This window comes from Trachurus japonicus, chromosome 17 (genome assembly GCF_045865225.1).
Source record: "Trachurus japonicus isolate A0001 chromosome 17, Traja_1.0".
NCBI lineage: Eukaryota > Metazoa > Chordata > Actinopteri > Carangiformes > Carangidae > Trachurus > Trachurus japonicus.
The window spans coordinates 36,818,923-36,837,816 of NC_140923.1; the positions used below are offsets into that span (position 1 = coordinate 36,818,923).

Below are 18,894 nucleotides of genomic sequence, written 5' to 3' on the forward strand. Positions count from 1 at the left end.
TATTTAACCCTCATAAGAATAATGTGCTATAATATTCCACCGCCATCTAGTATTGTTATCTATGAACCCCAGATGAAGACGAGAAGGTGCAGGACTGTGGCCCTGTGTGGAGGCATGGTGGAGCAAACAAAGAGCCGCCTCATGACCCGTCCTCCTACACTCTCCCCGTCTCAAAGACTCTGGTGAACAATTACTGTGGATGGGGGCACAGCCTAAAGAAGTGAATACTTTCATAATCATCAGTCGGGTTTTTCCCTGTCTGACGACAAACGGTGAAACAGAGGCGTACCACTTTTAGTACTCTCACGATCTCTTCCTGAAAATGACCAACAAAAGCTTCAGAAGTGTTTCGGTCTGGTTTCAAGTAGGCTGTTTTAAGCTGGAGACTGTATGTATGTCTGCATTTGCATGTAGTGTCTGTGTGATTCTCCATCTCAGGCCGGTCTCCATCTCGCTTTGTGTCTCCACAGTTGCTATGCCGAAACCATCTCGATCCCCTGTAAGGCATCATAATGGACCCAGGAAGAGCATCTGGCGTCTTTGAGACGCCAAAAACGATCTCCCCGCTTCAACCTGCCACTCTTCCCCCATCCACCATAATACCGTTTTCACGTTTCATTCTCCCCCACCGCCACGACAGACTGCGCAATCACAAAGACCCAATTAGCCAAGAGGGGGATCACGAATTCGCCTGCGGACCGACGGGCCAATCGCATCGTGCGGCGTGCGGCGAGGGCCTATGGGGCAGCGGCGCAGGTGGGTGGGACATGTCTGTGGGGCGGAGGTGACAGAGTGACATGGATGGAGAACGGTCCCGTTGTTTCTGGTCATTTGTGTCACCCAAGTTTTGATTGATGACCGTCGGGATGTTTTTCCCACTCTCCCTTGAGATTCTCAGCTCTCTGGAGGGGGTTTCCACACCACAACAGGCCCCCACGCCGCAAACCCCTACTTTAAGTTTGGCCCTTCGCCCTGCGCCACACAAACACACATCTACACCCACAGAAACACACATACACACTCTTACTTTTTTTGTTCAATTTGGGGCCCCAGATGGCTGCTGCCCACACATCTGTATTGTAAAGCACTAAATATAGGCCCCGTGTGTGTGTGTGTATGTGTGTGTGTGTGTGTGTGTGTGTGTGTATGTGTGTGTGTGTGTGTGCTAGCATAAGTGAAAGTGTGAACCTGCATTTGCACACGTACAGTTTCTCCAGGAGTCTAATAGTGAGGAGGAAAACGGAGAAGACAGGAAGAAATAAAGCAAAGTACATAGAAAGTAGCCAAATGTAAATGCGTGCTTGTGTGTGAGAGTGTAAGGAGAAAAGCCCGAGGGACGGTAGGTGTGTGGGCGGCTGGGAGAGATGAACAAAAGAAGCAGAGAAGAGAGATGAGGAGCAGCGCATTGCCAGTGAGGATTTGATTGGGTGGGTGGTGGTGGTTGTGTAGAGGAGGGAGGGGGGGGGGGGTAGTGTTGGGTGTTGAAAAAGGATCTTCCCTCAAAGCCTCACTAAGATATTCCTGGAGCGAGTTAGGGTTTCATTTGGCTTGCAGTCCAACACAGAGTGCTTACATCGTACTGGGAGCTCAAACCACTTAATATTCATGCGACTAGACTGATATTCTCCAGGTTATGTGACAGATAATAGTCACATTTTCGAAATCTGGGCGATGCGAGCGTGTGCGGTTGAACTGCTGGGGTCGGAGAAGCGTCATTAGCTTGTCAGAGGCGTTTCGTTTGTACCCCGTTCTCTCCCTAACAGCTGCTAGTCTGGCGAGTTACTCAATTCATGTGTGCACGAGCATGCACGTGTGCGTCTGTGTTTGCATGCGTGTGTGTTCAGTATAAACAAAGACAGGAAGTGAACAGAAGGTTACATCAAAAAACACCAAAACACCAAAACTGTATGTTTGTGTGTCTGTTTGCCATGCTTCGTGTGTCACTTTGACGACTGAGGAAATCTCAATCAGCGTCTTACCCCAGTGTATGTGTGTCTGTGTGGTGTGTGTTTGTGTGTGACTGCATAAACATGGTGTCAGAGTGATGAGATGTTCTCTCCATCCATCTGTTCTGCTGGCATTTCTATCTTCAGAGGGCTACAATAGAGGAGAGAGGGAGAAAAAGAGAGAGAAACAGTTGAGTGAAGAGATTTCTTGATAACGCTGGTTTTGTCTGTCAGTCAGCAGAGCAATAACACTCTCTCAGGTCACTCGTGGAGCTCTGAGGCTCCGTTCTCATGTGATCTTTAAGAAAGTGTGAGAGTTCCTCCGTATGTGCAAGCGAAGCAGCCGAGCGTCTTCCTGTGGATGTGGTTAGGTTACTAGTGTGTGTTTGTGCCTTTGTGGCCATGTGAGTGAGTGTTTGAGAGACAGAGAGAGAGACAGAGAGAGAGAGAGAGAGAGATATTTCATTGTTCTGTTCCTCCTTATCTAGCGTCTCGGCAGAGAGCCCATGCTGTTTCCCCCCTCAGCGATGTGACCCGGCTGTGATACCGCGAGCCCTCCACACTGCAGATAACAGACCACCCTAAAAATACTCCTCTTTCTACCACTCCACTCTCTTCCCCTCTGTTCTCCTCACCTCTCCTGGCTGACTGTATCCTCCGGAGTCTCCCCGACCAGGAGTTGGCTCTGCCAGACTAAAATACCTCTAGGCAATTTTAATTTCATATTTTCCCCCTGTTTTTGTCTTCTACTACTCGCTGTGTTGGTGGCCACGGATGTTACAGCGTTGGCTTCAACAGCAGAAGTGTAACTCAGACTGTTACATCACAAGTTTTCTTATCATTTTCCACAATAATTCCTCATCCCCCCCACAGCTACTTCAGTCACCCACACTCTGGACACACAGGGCAGATGGGATGTAGGAGGAGACTGAGGACAGAATCTGCTGGGCTCACATAATTATGCATCAAGCAATTTACCATAACTCCTTAATAAAATATTGTAGAGTGTATTGTTTTCTGTGCCTCATGGGTTTGACAGTCTGGAACGATGCTAATTATGATAAACTAGGCATTATTTTGAAGATCATGCTACAGCCAAGTGCTCTAAGAGCTTTTTCATCTCTCTGCTTCCTCCCTCACTGCCTAAACTCTGCTGCTCTGCTGTGAAGTGCTTTTAAGGATACTGACAATACCCCTTTCTGTAGTTTCGAGGAAGTTTCTTGCTAATTTAAAAAAAAAAAGCTTTTATTCCAAGCTTCTCTGCCACATTTGACATTTGGCTTTAGAAAGCTGTCATTTCTGTTCTTTTATGTGTGTGTGCGCGCATCCTCGCCTTTCCTTTGGCCCAAGCCCACGCAGGTGACCAGAGGGGGACCTTGTGTGGGTGGACAACTCAATGGTGACCCCCTCTCTTTACCCTCACCCTCCATCCTCTCCCCTCCCCTTCCCTCTTTTCTTGCCCTCTGTCCACCACTGTGAGTCCAAAAAAGAGGGAGGGGGGCCCAGAAGGAGGAAAACACCCACTCCCAGGCAAACACACTGGCCAAAATGTTGCAGCTGCCAGGATGACAGCTAAATAGGAAAGCGCTATTAGAGCACATGTACATTAAGTCCTCTGATCATGAGGAAGAAGCTTCTGTAGAGATGAGAGGCAAAGCATTGAGAGGTGGTTGTGAGGGGTTTCTTGTGAAGTAGTGCCGAAATAATTACTTGGATTAATCAGTCAACAGAACATTAAGCAATTAGCATCAACTGTAGCAACTGTTAAAGCTGCACTAATCAAAACTTTTATATTAACAAAAGGTCAAATGTCTATACATAATTGAGAGGCCCTCACTAATGAGAAACACACAGAGAATGATCACACAACTCTGTGGTTCCTCTCATCTTTAAGGAGCATTTTAGCCTCTTTCAGCTCATTGTTTTGGTTGTACAAAAATCCCAAACTGGCTGCCATCAACTCACTATTGTCCCCAACACCAGATAGTTAACACTGTGAATGTAGTGCAGCATTTAGCAGCTAAAAGAGAACTAAGTGTTGGATTTAAATTTAATGAGCCGTAACCTTCGCTAAGACCTAAATAGACCTAAAAAGATCTGCTGTAATTGGCAACTGATTGCTAAGACATTAGTGAATCAAGTTGATAGAAATAAAGAGAAAAAAACTGCTTTGATGTAATGAGTAAGTTAAAATAACTTCAGTGTTTTCTTTTTCAAATGATTGTCTATTGACATTTTTTTTTTTGGACAAAATAATTTAGTGCTATCTATTTAGCAATTTCTCCCCCTAATAGTCAGTGAATTGTTTAGTCTAAATGTAAGAAACAGAAGACCATCACCGTTCTCTAAAGTCCAAGATGACATTTTCAAATATCATGTTTCGATTACTTAGACCAAACGTCCAGTCAACTTTCTGCATTAAAAAAGACATCTGAAAATCTGAAAATCTTTACACTTGAAGATGTACAGCTGAATTATTGACATTTTTTTCTAAATCTGAAGTAGGTCCGAAACATGCAGGACAGTGCATCTGTGTGGTTGTGTCTTTCATAGAGGTAGACAGAACCACAATAAAACTGTGTTTTACAGAGGATTTGGTGGGATTAACTGATCAAATCAGTTGATTGTCCAGTTTATCACGTTACCTGATCCTTTGTCAGCCCATGCAATATCTGACATAAACACACAGAAAGAGAGGGTGTTAAATAGAGGCAAGGATATTAACATCTGTCTCTACTCTTTTAACACACAGCGTTTGTTGTTGTTTTATAATGTCGAACTTAATGATTCTCTGTTGTTGACAATGACATTGCATGGCAGTGATGAAAACACGCACAAAAAAATGCCTGATTTGCATTTCACAAGTGACTAACAATCCCTATTGTTGACATGACAAACATTCAGGCTGCTGTGGACCGTTTCCTTGACGTCCCTCACTGGCCCAAACCAACACTGCCCCCCTATGGGCGACAGGAGCAAAACCTTTCAACAGACATCACAAGATGTGGCATGAGTTTGTGTGACGTGCCGAACTGAGATGCGTGGGCCTGACCGCCAAGTGGGAGAACAGAGGAGGTTTCGAGGAGGGCAAGTCATAACGAGAACATGAGTCATGATCTCAAACCCTCACGAAATGACAAAGCTCCGAAGAGCTAAAATTAACTTGGGCCCACCAGATCAGACAAGGTGACATTTAGGCCGCAACCGATGAAAACAATGGTAAAGTGTGACTATATCCCCTTAATATCATTATAGACACATAGATGTTCAAATTTGCCAAATCCATTGGCACAGAAACCATATCAACAATTACAACACTGTGTGTTTCCTCCTGACAGACAAACAATATGAGAATTTTGTTTTGTTTAAACACAGCAGCAGCAGCAGCAGCAGCAGCAGTAAACTGTTCAGTTCACCATTTCCTCCCTGTCTCATTCATTTTGGTGGATTCCTGTAAACTTCATTGGCAGAGAAAAGTTACTATGAAGTTGAGTCATGCCAGTTAAATATCCAGGGGGGGCAGAAGATGAACATTCTGCAGATTTCTGGCATGTACACACCTATTAATCATAGCTACTGTTTATGTTGTGGGACTTCGGAGACTCATCCAACTGGCAGCCTTGTCTCCAGCTGTCTCCACGCTACGATGACATGCATCTGCGCTTCTTGAGTATCCTTGAGCAAGATGCTGAACCCCTTTCAGCCATAGCACTGGCCCTAATCTGTTGCTGGCCTTCACGCTCTCAATTTCCCTGTGAAAAGGCCAACCAAAAAATAGATTTCTCTTTCAAGGACCAGTTGAGTATCACTCTGAGTTGTGTGCAGAGAAGGAGCAGAATCAGATTTTCTCCTTTTCTCTGATACTAAAATAATCTGCAATAGCTTAGTGTTTGTATGGCATCTGTATGTAGCGTAAGCGCGGGCCGGGGGACATAAAATGCGTGGTGACTGTGCAGCAGTCATGAATTCATGAATTCATTCATGACTGTGGCAGAACTGTTGATTTTTACAACTAGTCGTTTACAGCTTGTACATGTAGTTTTTCAGACTTACAGTACACTATAGAGCACTTACAACTCGTGATTTTGTGCCTATCTAGGTCAGCTGTGCAACATTTGGGGTTTGTCAGCTTTCTGCTGCCTAAATAGGTCATGCTAACGAGGAGGGGGGTTTTGACAAGCCTCTCATACTCCATCAGTTCTCACCACAAAACAATTTCAAGACTGCTGATTATGTAAAACACCCTGACTCCAGCTTTAAGCTACAATGTCAAATTACGACAGTGGATATTCCAGTCATCTTTGCCATGGCCAGAAAATGTATGACGAAGATAATATTTTGTGCCACAAATTTCATTTATGCGTCCACTGATAGCTAAATATGCAGCAATCTACTGTAGCTCTGGAGAAATCTAAATGAAGCGAGGACTGTGCGACGATTAGAATCTGCTGTGCTGTATATGAAGAACTTCAGAGCATGGTTATTAACCCAGAAAGCATAAATATAGATGAGAGTCCAAGGAGATTGTATGAAGGTAATGCATCGGTGCACTAGTTCCACAGAAACACTCTCACGGGCCCACGTATACAAATCTCGCTGTGCACAGTACACAAACTAATTTACAATCAAAGTGCAAAGTCTGCACATTCCCCTGCCATGATGCAATAATGGGTTTCCTGTCCTCAATTTAAGTGCCACAGGTTCGAAAAAAACGGTTGGCTTTAGAGTATATATATACATATGTGGAGGTTGTGTAGTCCGCAAGCTCGCTGCTGATTCTCCGCACTTGTACTACATGGCTCCCAGGGGTATGATCACCGTGACAACCGCTCTCCTCTGCATCATAGTGGGCTTACTCAGTCCAGCTCCGGCTACCTGTAAGTTTATTTCACTAAATTCAACCTCACATCAATCAGATTAAGTAGATATGCATTAGGAATCTAAACTGAAATGATCAATCACGAATAATGTGGTATTGTTTGTGTGTGTAGGTTCCCAAAGTAGCAATAGGTGTTGCCTAGAATACACCAAGAGCGAAGTGCGCATCCCGGACATCAGGGGCCTCAGAGTGCAACGTGCCACGGAAAACTGCCGTATCAGGGCGATCATGTAAGATTTTCTCTACGAACCCTGAGACCAGTCCAACCTTTAGGAAAGGCTGGTGACAACTTAAAATACTGCATTGTAAATATCCCAGACACACTGACAGTTATTGTTTCATTCAACATGTTAAAAGAGTGGTGAGAAGTAGCGCTGATTGAAGAATATCACCTCTTATAATTAAGGCACTTGTCTTGTCAATCACAATATTCTGCTGTCAAACCTGCTTGAAAGTCTTAGTCACCCTCTGTCTTTGGTTGTCGCTGGTCGGCTCCATTTGTCAGTAATTTATGTTAATGTATTAATTAAGGTAAATCTGTCCAATATGCCAAGAAGTGACAAAAAGTTATGAACAAGTCTAGGCATCAAACCTTAATATTTCTCAAGCTCTGACAAATTATGTCCATATTACCAAGTATCATCAAAGTCAGATATTCTGTGATTCAAATACTTTTAGACATTTTTTTTAATTCCTGAGGATACACTTTGGAAACACAAATTAAGTCTTAAATGACACTGAAACTTGACTTTGATGAAAAGAAAAGTGTCAGCCAGCCTACCATAAATGTCTGTGCATCAGTATTGAAAGTACAGTACATTATACTGAAGTACGGCATTGAATATAAAATAAACACCACTGGGGGAGAAAAAAAATTACACTTGTACCATTCACTCACACACTAATGTAAATCTATCTCCATTTGTCTCACAACGTCTCCCTATTTCAGTTTCTACTTGGCTGATAAGAGTGAGGTATGCGCAAAGCCGGAAGATGCGCGGGTGAGGAAAGCTCTGGTATTTGTCAGGTATGAGACTCCTTGTCACTTTTAAATACCATCTAGATTCAGTTTAGACGTTAACCTGAGCAGGATTGTCTGTTGTCTTTTGCAGCATTGTGAGTAAAAAATATTTGTGTCTCTTTCATAGGAAACAACTGCAGACTATGTCCAAGGGCAGACTGCCTGCAGCTGGAGCAAAGAAGAAAAGTGAACATCCTTCATCAGCTATTGGAACTGAATCTTTCGTCAATGACGCAGAACCATTCCTAAACAACATGACAACAACTTTCTTCTCCTAACTCGATTGTGGCCCTCAGAGAATTGCAGCTAGAAAATGAATGCCATAAATGTTCCAATTTGAGAGAAATTGAACCATCTGTAATCAAATCATGTTGCTTTTATTATCCTAAAAAATGCTTTTACTTGCCTAAACATATGCAGCACCAGCTCTAATACTCCATTATCATGACTTAGTGGGAAGCTGAGAGGAGCGGCTTAGAGACAACTGCTGTAGATTAGGCGTTTGAACCATCTTTAAGTGAGCATTTACTTTTTAATCATGCTTTTCTGACTGCACTACTTTTTGCCACTGTGAATGTACTCAATCATATTAATTAGCTAATAACCTACAGAAATGATCATAAATAAATGTATTTGACAATACTCAAAAAATGTTGTCTACGTGTGTTTACTCAAACACGGTCATTAGCATTTCAGCTTATTGACCACTACTGGGCACTTTACATTGGAAGAAACATTTGTACATTCACACACACATTCATACAGCACTTTTCTACACACACACACGCAAATCAATAGTACATCGGGTGGAATTTTAGACCAGACCGGAATAACTGGGAATCAAATCATCAACCTTCCAATTAGTGGATGGCCCGCTTTTCTACAGCCACTCATAACTATGGCTAATAAGTTGTTAAAATACATTATTTACAGTGATTAAACATGATTAAATAACAGTTAATTCTTTGTTTTACATGTTTGTCAATTAGCCTGTAGCAGCCTGACTTAAACATTAAAAACAAAATCCAATGACTAAGTAGAGACTGCTGCTCTGCATGGTGCATGTTTTGGTGGCGTGACATGTGTGCCTTGTGCGCTTAGAAAAGGATGCTGCCAGCACATCTGCTGGAAGGTGTCAGGAAACTTTTCAGTAAGCTGTCCTGCCCTGTGAGCTTGTGCAAATGCATGACATGACTGACAGGGAGGCAGTCTCTTGTGCTATTTTAGATCAGCACCCCTGAGGGGTTGGTGCTCCAGTCAGACAAGGTGACTCCCTCAATGACACACTCCTTACAAAGAAGCTGCACTGCAGTAGCTTCCAGTCCCCACAAGATGGCAGAATTGATCTCTAAATTGTTATGAGATCTCTGTGGCTATTTGATAGGCACATGCACCTTTCATTTCCAGATTCAAGCAATAACAAAAACAGGTGTGGATGGTGAAAATAAGCATTTATTTATTTTTCTAAATCAGACAGAAGACAACACTCAGCTGGCATTACTTAGTACTGCATTAAATAGACATGTTTTGTTACTTGTACATTTGTAAAGCTTTACGTTAACAGAACTAACAGGCAAGACAAATAAATACTGCTAACAATAAATATTAAATATCGTATTTGGAAGCCTTTTAAATATTTTAAATTAATTTGCTATAGATAGTCATTATGGTGAGGTTGTGCTTTCTACGGATGCAGAGGTGGAGGTCACAGGGGCAGAAGTGGTTCTCTTGGCTTTGCGGGCCTGCCTGTAAAACACACAAATGAGAGAAATCGGTTAAAACTCATGTTCAAGATGACCCCAAAAACATTCTTCACTATGACACCTCGTGTCTGGAGAAACCAAAAAGCATAGTTAATACTGGAGACTGATCGAAATGATGAAGCTCTACTTACTCTAGCTCCTTGATCTTATCAAACACCCAGTCTTGTCTCCAGTGGCTGCAGACTAGTCCATCAGTGGTCTCAAATCTGTGACGAAAGAAGGAAAGTTTTAATCACAATTGTCCTATTTACTTCTTATTCAAACAACTGCATGATCAACTGAGGTTCATTCTCTGTTTCTCTGTTTGATAAACTAAAGAGGTAGTTCTTACATGACAGCGCGGACACAGGGCAGATTCCTTCTCTGGATCTTGTAGCCAATGATGGGAGCAGTGATGATCGCAGTGCTGATCTCAGTGCAGCAGCCTGGTGGTTTAATTGGTGCTTTTCAAGAAAAAAAGCAAGGGTTTGATGTTATGAACATACACTTACATTTTCATCAGAATTCAATACTCTTAAATGTGGGGGTCAAGGAAAAGAGTGGCAGGATCTCTAGAAATCAACTTACCAGAGGCTGTTGTTGTTGTTACCATTGCCAGAACCCCAACGAGGACGGCCAGGCACGCCACTCTTTTGATGCACAGCTGCATGATTACTTTCTGAGATGTTCCAGATGTTTCTTTGCAAAAGATGAAGGGTGGATCTGGCAGATGGAGATGTCTGACCTCCACAGACCAGACCTCCCTTTTATACCAAAAAAAGGGGAACCAGCACTAGATAACCGGATGAATCGTCCCATCGGGTGTTCCACAGTGTTTGTGTGTGTGTGTCAGGGAGGGGGTAAGGACACACTTTGGTGACATGGTAGCTGATCATTTCCTATTTTGCAATTTCAGCTGACTAAGACATACACAACTGTGACCACACAGACATTCTTCAGAACTCACTTTTACTACTTTTACTTCTATCATCATTGGTAAAACAGTTCAAGTAGACAAATTACTGCACAAATAAATTAACCTGCTGCAACTATTAATATAAAGTAACATATAACGGGAGGTCAAATCCACTTGGTAGTGCATGTTTACAAGGGCTGCATGCCATATTTTGTGTGGGATTAGGGTAAATGTTAAGTTAGTGTAGCATACTAGCACATTGTTCAAGTTTACTCTAGGTGCTCAGTTCTTTTACAGTCAAAAAAACCCAACAGTGTGAGTGGAAACGTGTCTGATTATAAGATCTCTGGTAGGCTGGCAAACAGCCCTTGTTGTACCTGGTCTCTGACACAATGCATGCTGGGAGACACTCCAGCTCAATGTGACCTTGAGCAGGTGAAACACAAATTATACCAGACAAATACACTGAATGAGTGGGTGTTGATATTATATTAACAATAGTATTCTTAATTAGCCCAACAAGTTAACGGTGTATGATATGTGTTACAGTAAATGATTGCTTTAAATTTACATCCTGCTGATTTCAGCAGTAACAGAAAGGAAGCATCATGTGCCAGCTCAGTGTGTCATCTCTCTTTTTTCTCATCTCTTCCTCGGAGCTGACCCTCATAGCCAGTGCAGCGGAAAGAAATGGGAAGGAAGAAGATCCTGAGGCTTTTCACCGCAAACCACTGATTTCCGAGAATCCTCCTCCCAAATTTAGTCATATGTCCGGTCATGCCCAGAAACAGCACTTGCAAGTCTCAACTTGTTCAGTGGATCCTTTATGACTTCGCCAAGCTACAAAATTTTATATTGAAAATTGAATATAAAAAGAGTTCATACAACTCATCTCAAGTGTCTGGTGTCCATCTCCACACTGGGTTCACAGTAAGGGGTAGAGCAGAGGGATGAGACCACAGCGGTATTCCGCTAACTTTGCCACACAAACTGCATTTGAATAAAAAAACAAATCAGGATCCTCAACTTTTCTATTTTTACAGAGAATGTGGAAGATAACTTTGATTGTCCCCATCATGTTTTCTGTCACTAAAGTCAATAAACTGCAAGTTTTAAAAAACGTTCATTGCACGTTCATGCATCAAATAAGTTGACAAAATGTTATATTCAATGGAAACAACCTGGGGATGGTGTCATATGTTAATATTATGTCTTTCAGCAGTGAAGGAAAAAACGTCAAAAAAAGGAGAACTTGTGATCTCACTTTTTTCTCACCATGATTTGGTGATACCCAAAGCTCGATTTCTCAAGAAAGTTACATTCGTGACCTTTTATCCTCTAAGGCTAAAGTACTTCTTTTCTTTACTTCATTTCACAGAAGCTCGTAGGAGTTAAAGGAGTGTCGCCTCTGACAAGAGATCAGGCTGAGGGGAGCAGCTGAGAAGAAAAGATGATGAAAATTCCTGCATAGTTTATGTGGTTTTGTGTGTATTTAATCAATTTATGCATGTTGCAATGGACACTAGCTAAGCAGAGCAAAGATTCAATATTCTTTTGTGTCTTTGTAAGCGTCTTTGGGTTATTGAAAAGCGCTATAAAAATTAAATGAATTATTATTATTATTATTATTAATATAAAAGCCTTGTTGAGGCATAAAATGTTACAAAAATAGATTCAACACAAACGAATCTGTGAGGAAATCAGTCATTGTTATCAATCAAAAAAACCTTTATCAATTGCTCAAACATACAGTATTTTCAAACAAGGAGGCCTCAAAGAAGTCTGCACTTTCTGTAGTTTTGTTTATAAGAATATGTTTCATAAAAACCAGTATTAGACAATATTTGGAATTCAAACTGTATCAATGCCTGTAGTTTTTTTAATAATTCAATATTAATTCATCCCACAACATACAGCTTTACACTAGACTGCAGAAATGTGATAGTGAATAGCGAATAGTGAATCGCAGGCGAGACTTTACAGGATATAGGTTTTTTTCAACTTTGAATGAAACTTTAGAATTCCTTTTCAGTGAAATGCAGAAATGATCCCTCAAAATGCGGAAGGAAGCACAGACAGTGTGATCAGCTTCACTAAAATGTAGATAAAATTGGGAAACTTGGTTCATACTTTCCAAACATTGACTTTTTTTCTTTTTTTTAACATGCCTCATTCACAGTTTTGTGGATTTAGTTAATTCAGCTGTCCAGACAGAGTGATCTTCTACAGCAAAATGTCTCTCATATCATCATCTTTATGGGCTCAAACTTTCTACCAAATGATTGAACAAAATACTACAAGACTTTCTAGATCCTTGGAGTGATTCACTGCTCAGCAGACCTGTGGCACAACTCGGTGATTAACCCTTTGATGCACAACATGGGTCTAAATAGACCCGAGTGAGTTTTTTTGTGCTATATCTTTGCGAAAAATTTATTTCATCATATAGAATTCCAGGTATTCCTCAATTAACTTGTTTTTGATCATAATACATCCTTATTTTATTTTATTTTTTTTCACTTTTTTAATAAAAACACATTTTGTATCACTACCCCTCTAATGCGCAACATGGGTCTAAAATGACCCACATTCATTTCCAATGTGATTTCATGCTGAGTGATAGTTTCTTTGCTGTAACTTTTGAAATCTATCTATTTTATGATTGAATGTTCCAAGTATTATTTAATATGTTGTTTTTTATTAGTGGGGTCATTATTTCCATTTTTCATTTCTTACTTGTGAACAACAATGAACAAAAATGTCTCAGTGAGTGGACCAGTTGAAAAAACAAGTATAGCAAGAATACTTTAATTTTAGCATTCCCTCACTATCTATACCAACAACAGACCATTGTTTCCTTGATTACAATAATGACTAGTCATTACTTGTCCTTTTCCCCCCATTAATAGCTCTGTTGACATATTCTACTGTGGTCAACAGCTAGCCATAGTTTATTCTATCTGAGTAGGCTATTTCAATGTTACATCTTTGAAATCACTGCACAGTATTTACCATTTTCTTCAGTAAATATTCTTTTTTAAGCACATATAATCATATTTACTTGTTTTACAATTATTCCAATTTACCTAAAGAAACATTTGATGACTCATTAAAGATAACTGTGCATAATTGATAAGGTTTTAGTTACCTTGAATAAGTAGCTACATTACTTGTCATAAAGGGAAATACCTTAATATTAGCAAGTTAGCTAACTGTTAACATGATGACATGTTCTAGCTGGTGACAACAATAGAATAATATTATATTGTAGACACCAGCTAGATAGAACATGTCAACAGCTACCTAGCTAGCTAGCTGGTGACATGTTCTACTGTAGTTAACTAATACAGTAGAATGTAGAAATGTCAACTGCTAGCTAGCTAACTGGTCCACTCTCTGAGACTTTTTGTCTATTTGTTCATAAAATAAGAAAGTAAAAATGGAAATAACACCCTGTACTAATTAAAAACAAGATATTCAAATGATACTTGGAGGATTCAATCATAAGATATATTGATTTTAAAAGATACCACAAAGAAACACTCACCCAGCATGAATTCACATGGAAAATGAATGCGGGTCATTTTAGACCCATGTTGCGCATTAGAGGGGGTGTGCATATGTTGTGCATCAAAGGGTTAATCCTGTTTCATAATAACTGGCCATTATTGAGGAACAACAGATGAGAGCTAATTAAAATAATGGACATATCCAAAACTGCCTATTATTATGCATAATATAAGAATTCTTAATTTGTTCACTTTCTTGACTTTGTAAGTACAATCCAGCATTGATCTCATGAGCGATAATCCACCTCATGTTCAGCATTATAACAGAAAATATGACTAATAAGACATTAGTCAATCCCATAGGACTCATTCACAAGCCAGTCTCTCTCTCTCTGTGCTGCTGTCTCTGTAACAGCTGGCAACAAACTACCTATTAAGGAATCTGTTGGAGGCCAATGGAATTGTACTACATTAGAGGATAGTGGGCAGGATTGGCTGATATTGTACTAAATCAGAAGTACCGTAAGGATGATGGGGGGTAAAACACTATTATGGCTGTGGACATAACAACATACATTCAAACAAACAAGCAACACCTCCTCCAAATCAAATGACAAGATACACTGATTACCATTGTCTTCTAAAATCTTGAACATGAGTCACTGTGTGATTGCCTTGGAAACACTTAGGCCTACCCTTATATGACTACCACAGAAATCTGTTTTCTGATCCACCAGTACTGAAGAGGTCTAGTTATTTAGTCACAATAACACAAAAACAATAATGTCGACCTTAACGCAACTTGACAGCAACACTGAAACCATTGAATGAAAAGGCCCAAGCTCGTAATTTTCCTTTGAGATCCACAGAAAGAGCTAAAGCGTTGTATCTAAGCATTTAGAAGTTCATCCTGCTCCTCTCATCTTTATGTAGGCCTACTTCATATAACAAAGATAGAAGAGCTCTTGTTAGAATTAAACACCTCTCTCTCATGTGTATGGTCCCTAGTCAGTATCTTGGTGTTTGTGTGTCTTGCTGGGAGTGGCAACTGCTTCATGTGGATCAGACCTGCACAGCAGCTTCCAGCTATGTACAGTAGGCTATGTTGTATCCTCCATCACTTTACTCAACTCTTAGTCAGATTCATGTTTACCAAGCTGTCAATTCACCAATATCAATGTTACTATAAAGTCACTATCAGCATCGTACAGTCTACCTTGGTCTTGAAACTTCTTGTAAGTTATCAAGATTTGTTTTTTTTCCTTCTACTAAGATCGACCTAAATTCTAACACCAATCCACCACTGTGGTTGGCATCAAAGAGGAACCAAATTCTGGGGCGGTGCGTGGCGCAGTGGTTAAAGCGGCCGCCCCATGTAGAGGCTACAGTCCTCAACGCAGGCGTCCCCAGTTCTAATCCCGCAGACCTTTCCTGCATGTCATTCCCCCCCTCTCTGCCTCCCCCTTTCCTGTCTATCTCACTATGAGCTATCAAATAAAAGCCAAAAAAAAGCCAAAAAATATACTTAAAAAAAAAAATTAAAGAGGAACCAAATTCTACTCAGACTAGAATAATATGAATAATAAGTTGACAAAACCTGTCATCAATTAGTTACCACGGTGATGGTAAAACATCATCACTTATTTGGAGCCATGGTTCTGGCCACCTGATTAGTATAAATTGAATATTCTGTGAAAACAATGTGTGGCTCTTTAGCTGGTTAAACACATGTGTATCACAGGCTTTTAAAGATCGTTGGTTCAAAAAGTTAACTGCGGACCAGCAGAGAACCAGCAGAGATGTTGAACCAGAGCTTTAAGTTGCAGGTTCAACAATGAGCTGAATCTTAATTCAAAACTCTGTAAAACTTTTGCAATCCTCTGTATGTTCATGACTACGAGCGACCACATTTACATAATTGTTTTCATATTATTATTTATTTTAAGGGTCAGTTTTAAAGCTTACCTGGAATTGGACATAATCTGCTATGTCCACATCTTTATTGAGTGATGCTCCTTAGGTTCCTCCATCATGAAGACTTGGTCAGCTGCCCTCTGGGTCACTACAGTGTCTCTCACAGGGTCCAACTCAGGAGTTAAACTGTAAATGAAAAAGAAGAAAAAAATCATTACCACATGCTGTGGGGAAAAAAAGGCAGTGTCTTGATGAGAACACGATTTTGAGCTGTGACAATTTGTCTCTAAATTAAACAACATTAGACAGATTTTGACCATTTTCTGCTTTTCATTTCTTTTACAAGAAATGTGGACATAAGAAAATTATGACTGTAAGAAGCCTTACTTTGAATATTTAACCATAGGCTACTGTCCAGTCTAGGTCAGTAACTGAACTAACTTGCTACAGCAAAGTCAAAGTCAAATCATATTTTCACTAAAGACATTCAGTAGATCTCAATAAAAAAACTCAACACTTCTACCAGACCTTCTGTCATTTCTCCATTACAGTCACAGGCGACCGGTGACGTGATAGATAGGCTACACTGCACCCAGAGCGATAGATATAACAGAGTGGCGACAGCCTTTGATGTCGCCGCCAGCGCGGTCACGTGGTTCATGTAGCTCCCAATCCAAACGAGGCTGCCGCTGTCATGTTCTGCTATGGGACAGACAGCACTGAGCTTGCTTTTGGACGGATAAATATTAAAAAATAAACCGTACAAAGGTATATTTACAACTGTTACTGAATTACTGTATGTCCATCAATGTCAGTTTTCAAACAAAAGGCAAAATCTTCTTGCTTCAAGGTTTTATTTGTCACTCTAAAGTGAAGATTAGCCTGCCCTACAGTAAAAATGGCATAAGAAGAGGAGTAAAGCAATATATTAAGCGGGAATATATATATTTAAGCATAAAAGATGTTCAATCAAACCCACACAGTTTGAAACAACGTTCAAAACACACACACAGCCAGTATCACCTAAATATAAAGCCCGCTAGCTTAATGCTAACGTATAATGCAAAACCTCATAGACGGGCTAACAGAAATTAGCATCGATATCGCCATTTTGCGGCAACCGAGCCACAGCAGTAAAGCTGCCAAAACCTGGCTTTAGCGCTGTCAACACGTCACAGTTTTAATATTTTTTTCATGCAAGAAAGTCACCGTTTAATCCGGAGTCTGTGGTCAGTTCATAACGTTTGTTAGGAACTTGCACCGATGTTTGTTCTGGGAGAAGTGCAGAGTCTGTGTGTGAGCCCCGACCGGGGACCAGGGGAGGCGGCTGTCACAGCAGCAGCAGCCGCTCTACTGAGCTGATCTGCCGGCGGGGCCGACCGTCCTCCTCCCGTCGGAGAAAACGAGCCAAGTAACGTATCCGCATGCTTTTAGAGGTTTACCGCTGGCTTGTTAAATTATTTTGAAGAGATTAATGTTGGTCTCATTGATGAAATTTAGCAACTGTGGCAGTGGCATTAGTTTGTTTGAATGAAAAGTGAGCAGGGCTGCTTCTGGGCTACGGACTGAAATCACCACAGTTACGTAAATAAATAAATGTTTTTCAATGAACCGATCAGTCTAATAATTTTTATTTTGTTAAGTCAACATGGTTACTGTACTTGGGAAAGATTATTACCACTTTATAACTTAAAATTGGTCGGTATTTCATCAACGTAGCTCAGTAGTTTCTTGCTGTGCAGCCATAGAAACAGACGTGGTCCAGCGCCGCGGGAGGAATGTTTGGAACTATTGAGGGCTCCATAACCCGGAAGTCGGCCCGCCATTTTTTACAACGGAGTCCTATGGGAGTGTCGCCACTCTGTTATATCTATCGCTCTGACTGCACCTAGCTAGCTTGTAGAGTTAAAGTAGATGAACCGCTTTTCTACTGAGTAAATAAAATAAATTTAAATTTAAAAATAATCAAAAACATATCGAGACGGTCGCGCAAAAACGCCGGCATTTGCGCTAATATGGGGTGAAACCATGTATTCCACACATCTAATTTAAGCTAAAGTAAACGGCTTGAAAGCATTCCCGCTGCAGACAGGTAGCCTACCTGTGCTGTGTGCGCGCAGGGAGAGGGGTGGTGGTGCTCAAGGGCACGTAGGTGAATAGGGGGGGAACAAATTATATTATTACTTTTTAATAGGTTTTGCTTTGCATTTAAATGAATGCGGGATTATTTTCTGTATTAAGAAATGATATAGTACCAACGAGTTGTAAAAAAAAAAATAGTTAAAATACACTTTTTTTTTTCTTCCCCTGGATGGACGGCGCCCTTTAGCATCATCTAGGCTACTGCAGCCAGAGCATGGATGATGATGATGGATGATGTTAGGGTGGAAAACTGTCTTAACACTGAATATTTGCCACTAACTGAGATTGATATTGTGGTTTACTGACTAATCTTGTTTTAGTAAATTGAGAATTTACACATTTTACAAGTTAATCCTGAGTGGTGTGAAACTTTTGTCTTTATGTAAGTTGAACTGTATTTGAGCTGTTGAAGAATGTGAGGGAGTCAAGCATTGGCCCTGTGGTACGAAGGGTTAACACATGGAGAGATAGGAGCCTGGAACATGTTTATGCTTTCACTTTAGGTAGTATGTTTTAACTACTGTAACCTATTGTGTCTTATATTTTTGACTAACCCATTGAGTTTAAAGACAACTGAAACTTGTAAGCAAACCATATAGCTAGATTTGTGTTGAGCTTAATTCATAATGCAATGAATACCAGTAACCTGTTTGTTCATTCAGGGGCAAGTTGAGAGCACACAGAGTCACAGTGAAAGCAAAGCATCTCCAAGGCCGAAGGGAGGAGAGGAAGAGAGGCCTGTGGCCTGCTGGGAGTGGACCCTCAGACACCTGGGATGGAAAATTTATGTCAGAGTAGGGAGGGTTTTGTTGTGTTTCCAGAGGT

At 40.8% G+C, this 18,894-nt stretch overlaps 2 protein-coding genes across 2 annotated transcripts; one reads left to right on the plus strand and one right to left on the minus strand.

The window, feature by feature from the left end:
• Positions 1-6,711: 6,711 nt before the first annotated feature.
• On the plus strand, positions 6,712-8,497 carry LOC146971324 (C-C motif chemokine 20-like). The gene is made up of 4 exons (XM_085805868.1): positions 6,712-6,823; positions 6,938-7,055; positions 7,775-7,852; positions 7,974-8,497. The coding sequence occupies exons 1-4, from the start codon at positions 6,742-6,744 to the stop codon at positions 8,122-8,124; spliced, it is 429 nt and encodes a 142-aa protein (XP_085661994.1). The 5' UTR covers positions 6,712-6,741; the 3' UTR covers positions 8,125-8,497.
• Positions 8,498-9,278: 781 nt separating this feature from the next.
• LOC146971325 (uncharacterized) lies at positions 9,279-10,375 on the minus strand. The gene is made up of 4 exons (XM_085804284.1): positions 10,177-10,375; positions 9,941-10,052; positions 9,741-9,815; positions 9,279-9,592 (listed from the first exon to the last, which is right to left on the minus strand). Exons 1-4 carry the CDS (start codon positions 10,256-10,258, stop codon positions 9,511-9,513), a joined length of 351 nt encoding a protein of 116 aa, XP_085660410.1. The 5' UTR covers positions 10,259-10,375; the 3' UTR covers positions 9,279-9,510.
• Between the last annotated feature and the right edge of the window lie 8,519 nt (positions 10,376-18,894).

Coding starts and splice junctions, on each gene's coding strand:
- LOC146971324 (XM_085805868.1), top strand. CDS start 6,742: ATGGCTCCCAGGGGTATGATCACCGTGACAACCGCTCTCCTCTGCATC. Junction 7,056..7,774: donor TGCCGTATCAGGGCGATCAT/GTAAGATTTTCT, acceptor TCCCTATTTCAG/TTTCTACTTGGCTGATAAGA. Junction 7,853..7,973: donor AAAGCTCTGGTATTTGTCAG/GTATGAGACTCC, acceptor TCTCTTTCATAG/GAAACAACTGCAGACTATGT.
- LOC146971325 (XM_085804284.1), bottom strand. CDS start 10,258: ATGCAGCTGTGCATCAAAAGAGTGGCGTGCCTGGCCGTCCTCGTTGGG. Junction 10,053..10,176: donor AACAACAACAACAGCCTCTG/GTAAGTTGATTT, acceptor TTTCTTGAAAAG/CACCAATTAAACCACCAGGC. Junction 9,816..9,940: donor CCCTGTGTCCGCGCTGTCAT/GTAAGAACTACC, acceptor CTTTCGTCACAG/ATTTGAGACCACTGATGGAC.